At 38.1% G+C, this 7087-nt stretch overlaps 1 protein-coding gene across 2 annotated transcripts in view; it reads left to right on the top strand.

Moving 5' to 3' along the window:
• Positions 1 to 1153: 1153 nt before the first annotated feature.
• The window catches only part of LOC136269421 (DNA-directed primase/polymerase protein-like), a 39987-nt gene continuing 34053 nt past the window's right edge, over positions 1154 to 7087 (top strand). For both annotated transcript variants that reach the window (XM_066064985.1, XM_066064984.1), the window contains exons 1-8: positions 1154 to 1287; positions 2772 to 2811; positions 2876 to 2948; positions 2993 to 3081; positions 3591 to 3634; positions 3688 to 3788; positions 5856 to 5929; positions 5983 to 6056. In XM_066064985.1, coding sequence (XP_065921057.1) covers positions 2777 to 2811; positions 2876 to 2948; positions 2993 to 3081; positions 3591 to 3634; positions 3688 to 3788; positions 5856 to 5929; positions 5983 to 6056 — 490 coding nt within the window. In that variant the 5' untranslated portion in view covers positions 1154 to 1287; positions 2772 to 2776. The remainder of the gene's footprint in view (positions 1288 to 2771; positions 2812 to 2875; positions 2949 to 2992; positions 3082 to 3590; positions 3635 to 3687; positions 3789 to 5855; positions 5930 to 5982; positions 6057 to 7087) is intronic.

Genomic DNA, 7087 nt, shown 5'->3' with positions numbered 1-7087 from the left:
AGTCACTATGTCAAGTCAATAAGTCTAAGTCCTTAAAATTAGGTTAGGTAATCCTAAGGCTGCAGCACATGTTGCTGTCAGACCTTCAGTGCTGGTCACTGTAAAATGTTAATGATGATGAATAATGAACAAGACTTCATCATGCCAGTATCTGCCTTGCTGAAGTGCAATGGGATAGCCATTCAAATAAAAATTCACTCTTTGTAGTGGCCTAATGTCTGTAATTTTATTAACTAGCAATTGCAGTGTAAACTGTACCATACAGGGGCAGAGGAAGTAGTTGATATGAAGGGGACTGGGACTTATGGAAATGAGGTACTACATTGTCTCTGGTCTGGTAAGGTGAGGCCAAAATAAAAAAAATTAAAAAGAAGAAAAAGGTCACAACCAGCTGAAAATAGCTACCCACCTCACCAGCTACGCATTTATAGCTGATAAACTACATAAAAATCCTTACATAGCCCGCTGCACACTGCTCTAGTACTGTGACTGCTTTATTAGAGTGACTGCTCCATTAGAGTATCCGATCTTGACGCGGTTTTCAGCCCGACCCCAAGAAGGATAATTTTGGCGTGATATCATTCTGAGGAGGCCACCTCAGTAGACAGAGGGGGAGCTTCAGCCCCCTAGCCCCCCCTTTCCGCCGCCTATGGTACCATACATATATTATTTGTGACGTGCCAACACTGTACATGTCAAGTTCTTACGAGTAGCTTCAAGGTTCATTCCTTCACTCCCAGCTTCAGCCATGGCAAGTCAGTTTGTGCGTTGTGAGAAGGCTATGGAAATTTTCACCCAGTGAACCAGTTGTCTGTATGCTTCACTATAGGCGATTCTACATCACTTGAGAAGACGAAGAACACCAGCACTGGTTTTGTCCCAGAAATTCGTCAACCTCCACGTGACTTCCGTAAAACAAACAAAAGCGGTAGCTTAAGTTCACGAAACATGAAAATTTTCGAAGTCAGAAGTGGGTCCCCCCAAAAATTTCCCCGTCCGATATTAATGTTGTTCCTATATTATTTTGTTCTGTGATGACGGAAAAGGAAATTCCAAGGGATTTTTTTTAAAACCGGAACTATATGTTCTGGCTTCCCGTATAACTCTTAAAAACATTAGAGGTAACTTATACCGCTTATACTTGTTATTTGCGCCTATACTTGTTATTTGCGCCGTGCATGCATGTGTATAAGACTGATTGTAGCGACTAAAGGTGGCAACGCCGGTAGGCACTCTCCTTTATAGATAAGAAAACTTGCAACCGCTAAGCTGAAATTTACCCTGAAGGTATGATTACTACATGCAGTGTACAGAGGTTTAGCATGGGAAAGGGGCATGCATGGGGGCACTTCATTTCCCCTATATTGGCGACTCAATGGCTATTCACGGTAGACGTGTTCGGGCTCGGACGTGTTTAACGAAGAGATGTGGTCATAAAAATGCGCCGCGTGCATGCATGCGCAAATTGGCTAGCTACCAGCCACTTTAAAAAGAAATTAGAAGGCGATGCCATCTGCAACTAACCTATCAAACAACGATAAAAACGGGTATTAAAACCATTAATAAACTTGGGCGTGGAATAATCAGTTTTCAGACGCTAAAAGTAAGTTTTGAGGGGGTGCTTTCAGTTTAAAATTCGCGGTAACCACCTCAGTGTACAAGAAGTCACCCGTTATTATTTTCAGCAAAGCCTGTACATTGATAAAGTACCACTACAATTTTGGGTGTACTGTGATGCAGTAATACAGTGAGCAGAATTAGCTAGCTACTAATATAACTTAACTAAAATTGTTTTCCTGCGTTGGTAGCTATATAATACCGCATTGATCTTGTCGATCTTATTGCCCTACTGCGTTAGTACCACGCGTCGCCTCCTCGTTAAACCCGTATATAGCTATTTATAATATGTTATTTAATATCTAAATTGGGAAGGCTGATAATTAACAGTCATTATTATAATATCGTTCATATATTCTGGCCCCTATAGGGCTAGGAATACGCTCCTTGCATGGTATCCCTGCGTCTAGTATTTGTTTCCTGTACATTTGTCTTGAACCATAAGACGTATATAAATCAATCAATTAGTACAGGATGTAGCTATATAATCCAGAATCAAGGTAACTAAAACTGCATAACTTATAAGTCTCGGTAATATCAGTTTAACTAAAACCATGCATAGATAAGGCCACTCCAAATAAATTCTCTGTTTCCCGTCCTGGACACTGGCATATTCGCATGCGGGCGGGCGGTCCATTTCCATTATTTCATTATAAGATTGGCTAGCCTTTCAAGCCATTATTTGCCTGGAACAGCCAAAAAGGCTTCATAAAAGCATGCTTAAGCTTGTTCCTTCCTTAGTAAGTTACAAAAATAACACAAATGCGACGTTTGTGCTGACTTGATAGCACTGCTGACACGTGAGCTGACACTGTTTCAAGATAGCTTTTACTGAGTCTATCAGTATGCAAGAATAACCGGAAAATAACGGAATAATGGAATATTTAGAGCTGGCAGTAACCAGATATGGGCGGTGGACGGGAAACAGAATTTATTTGGAGTGGCCTAATATGTGTACCTACTGACACAGAAGGTATATTATCTATACTAAAACATGTTCTGTATAGCAGTATCATGCAATTGAATGTGTGTGTGTGTGCGCGCGCGTGTGCGTGCGTGCGTGCAGTATGTGTGTGTTCGTGCGTGTGTAAAATGGTATAAGTATAGCTAATATTAGTATAATTGCCTATATATATCAATCTGTTTTATGACAGGAAAGATGCATCCAACCCCACTTAGGCTGTCATTAACAAGGTCTAGTCACTGTATTATTGTATGAATTAAATATACACAACTGCTAATTGATGTAATATTATAGGCACAAGCCTAAAGATGGTTGGAAGACATTTCCCCGACAAAAAATGGCACTTGATGCCAGGAAGCACGAAGAGGTCAGCAACTTGACACAGGAGAATGTGATATTATAAATACATAGGGAGAGACAGTGTTTGCGGAAGAAATCAGCCAGAAAGGAGCAAGGAGATATGTTGTAGCCAACTATGAAACTTTTGTTAGACATTACCTGTAAGTACAGTTATGTAATTATTCTGTTCAGTGTTCATGCATGGAAGTGTTGATGCACTAAATGTATTTCAGGTACACCCGTATGCCACTCATGATAAAGATGTAGCTATATGAAAACTATAGAATCATATAGATACATGTCATTACTGAATAATCATCATACATAAGAATGCTTGTGAGATATACATACACCAATAATTATATTCGGAGTACAGTGATAGTGGTGCAGTTTAGCACCTATCACTGCATAATGTGTATATTTGAGTGACTTAAGTGTGTGTCATAACACACGTGACACATAGCTATATTAAGAAGCTATGCTATTCTGTATGTGTGTTCAGATATTTTATTTGTTGGTCAAAGATAAGCTTTTACAGTTCTTTTGACTAGCAACTAGATAGACAAATGTATATAGGTCCCAACACCTATAAGCACTTATTAAGCGGTGTAACTACATATATAGCTAGGAATATGCATGGCTATTAATTGTAAATTCAGTCATTTTACAGTGAAATGAAGCAGCCAGTTCACTATTATGAGGTGATACTTGAAGGTATAATAAAATGACTACATGTGCTGTGATTATGATATGCACTCTCATTATAGGCGTACCAATTAAACTATACTTTGATTTGGAGTACAAGATGTCAGCTAATCCTTCACTGAATCCTGCATGTGGAGCTGAACTAGTCAATGTATTTGTAAAGGTACATGTATAAACTGTACACCAGCAAAATTTCAGACTACGATTTCATAAAATTTGCAGTTGCTTGGCTATCAGTAAAACTTTCATTTTCCAATCATACATGCATGCATGTCAATGAAATAATTATGAGCAACCATGACACTCTAAATAAAATTGGCCTCATCTCTTAAGTTTCAGAACAATTAATCAACATTAGACTCTGTATTTAGGTTGGTTTTGGTAGACAATAAATCCCATATACTCCTTCTTTGAGTTCTATACTACACACTCAGATACAATATAAAAATCTAATGACCACACATGCTTTAGGTGCATGAGGGTGCTAGTTGTGTTATGTGAGCAAGCATGGTTACCATGATGCTAGTATGAACAGCCCGGCACTTCTGTCAATGCATAGCCACAAAAGAGTAACTAATTCAGGTTCAGTTATGTAGGCACAATGTGGAATCTATAGAATTTATAAACCCTCAGGCCCTTAGTAGTGCTTGTGAGGAGTACAGCCTGTGGTTTTAAATTCTTTAGGCTTCAAATTGTACCCGTATGTGTTTTGAGTGTGCATGCAAAAGAAATACCAGTGTTAGTAATAATCACCACAACCCCACCATCTCAGTGATTATTACGTCATTCCTTCAGGGTTGTTTATCTACTGAAGAATCCTAGCACTACATGTCTTACCTATACTAATCAAACCTTTATAGGTATGCTTTTTAAGGAATGGTGGAATTAAACTCGTGTTGGCTTGGGTGATTTTCTCCACTATTATCCTGTATATAATATGCCTGGGAAAGCATAGCAAACTAATGATCAAAAGTGAGATTTGCAATGTCTTTCCTGCTAGTAGCTTTTAACCATTTTAAAAACCTGCTAGCATGTCTTAGTGGATCTTATTATCTCCTAAAGATCAAAGCATTTTATGCATACCATTTTTTATCTGTTGATAAACCCCTCAGCTTTGCCTCGGGATTTATCAATAGTAAATTTTCACTTCAGAGTTGGAGTGTATATACATAAGTGCAATGTAACACTTTCACACCTCAGATCAAAGGAACTCCAGAGGATACATTTACCATGTATACCTCTTCACAGGGAGACAACTAAATGTACACTGGTGTACATTGAGATGCATATGTATCCTGGGAAATTGGTTGCACTTCAAAAGAGTAGGCCAAGTAGTGGTACTGCCCTCTTTGTTTTAAAAAGGCTCAAACTGGACAGACAAACAATAAACAGACAAATCTTAGAGATATCATGAAGATTTATTGTTTTGCCTCCTTGTAATCAGCTACAACTGTTTTTTCTTACAGGAGGGGGAAACACATACCTATACAGCAAAAACAAGCATAAAATACAAAGCTAAACACAAATAATAGATAAATAAATAAATACACGACTACAAGTACAACAAAACAGCTAACTCTAAAGTTTATCCATTAAATGTAAGAAATAATCATTGCAGAATTATGCCCACTTATACAATCACTGAAAGAGAAAGGGATGTTGTTCCACCACTGATATAAAAAACCAGAAAAACCTTGGGAGTAAGAAAGTTAAAGCTCAACTGGAGAATTTTGGTTGCAAAAGTTTAATGCATGTTGCTATTGAATTATTTAAGGAATAATTACAAGGCCTATAGATGGGTATAAGCTTGCTTGTAAAGTGGTTATTTTGTGTAGAGTGATAATTTCATGTTATCAGTAATGTGGGTGTGGTCTGTATTCGGAAATGTGTGCTATGGCACTAATTCTCACCTTAGCCCAACATTCTCAAATTGTAGGATAACAAAGTGCTTTTCATCTGAGAATAATTTTTATGGCCAAATCCAAGTCATGCATACTGACTGAACATTCATCAATCCCACAATTAATTTTTGACCCCAATTGACTGGTTGTAGATGTGATTCCCAGGAAAAAACAAAGCACCCACTTACTAAGTAAAACGCAGTACTGCATGGTTTGGCTGGTTTATTAGTTTGTTGCTGACAATCTGTACAGGTAAATGGCCATTTCAGTGTCAATATGTGCAAGTTGTGATGTGTGCTAGTGATCAGTTACTATTGTCATTGCCATAGTATGTGTTATATGAGTTGGAGGTGTGTTGTGGGTGGTCATGTTCAGAAGATCATGTAATGGACTTGGACTCCACGTACGTATGTAATCTCACATGTGACATGTATGTCATGTGATCTATTCTTCCAGCACTAAAAAGAAGTTCTCAAGACACCTGATATTTGTCAGCCCTGAGGCTTGTTTTACTTCATCACAGCATGTTGGTATGTTCAATATAGGCTATGATCTTGTTGTGGTTATGTGTATCTGGGCATACTTAGCATAAATAACCCTTTATCATGATAATATGTAACCCTTTATTATGAAATATGTAACCCTTTATCATGATATATGTAACCCTTTATCATGACAAGTACACAGGAAAATTTGGAATTTTCAACTAGAATAGGGACCATAGCACATCGATAAAAAGTACTAAAATAAGCTGGAGTAGTGCACGATATTAAATCACAGTAAAACAATAAGAAGTGTTATATCCCTACTGTGCTCAAGATACCATATATAATAGAAATGCACAGTAGGGATATAACACTTCTTATTGTTTTACTGTGATTTAATATCGTGCACTACTCCAGCTTGTTTCAGTACTTTGTATCGATGTGCTATGGTCCCTACTCTAGTTGAAAATTCCAAATTTTTCTGTGTACTTGTTTGTTAACTTTTTTTTGTAAATAATTATTAGCTATGTGGTGAACCCACGCACACTGCATCTGAAATGGTGCCGCGCACCCCAATTATCATCTGAAAAGTGAAGTATCCATTAAGCTTCGTTGTCAGCTATGTTCAACCCGTTATGCAGCATTTTCGAATCAAGAACTGTTTGAAAAGCACCTCTGCACACCAAGACACATTCCGAAACAAGGGAGTGTCACTCAGGCTCTAGCTGTAGGTCGATCTGCGACCGCGGTCAAACTCTAAGTCAACGGTCAAGGCCACAAAATAGCTCTTAAAGTGGGTCAAGGGTCAAGACGATACAGAAGGTTCGAAACCCACAATCGAAAACTATACGTAGCTATTATCAAGTTTACGGAATTGTACGTAACTCACAAGAAGTAAGGAACTCCAAGAAGATGTTTTAAAGCTCCAACAGATATTTCGCCGTAACTATAATGATTTTTCTCTCCCAGCTGCTGGTAGCACGTACTAAGAAAATATTATACTAGGTTACAAGCGCAGGTGCGCATAGGAAAATAGAGAAGTAAGTGGAGGTCAAAATTTCGACAAGAAACGCTCA

Source organism: Dysidea avara, chromosome 10 (assembly GCF_963678975.1).
Source record: "Dysidea avara chromosome 10, odDysAvar1.4, whole genome shotgun sequence".
Taxonomy (NCBI): Eukaryota; Metazoa; Porifera; class Demospongiae; order Dictyoceratida; family Dysideidae; genus Dysidea; species Dysidea avara.
Note: the sequence above shows the minus strand (reverse complement) of the source record. Positions and strands in the feature narration are given on the sequence as shown.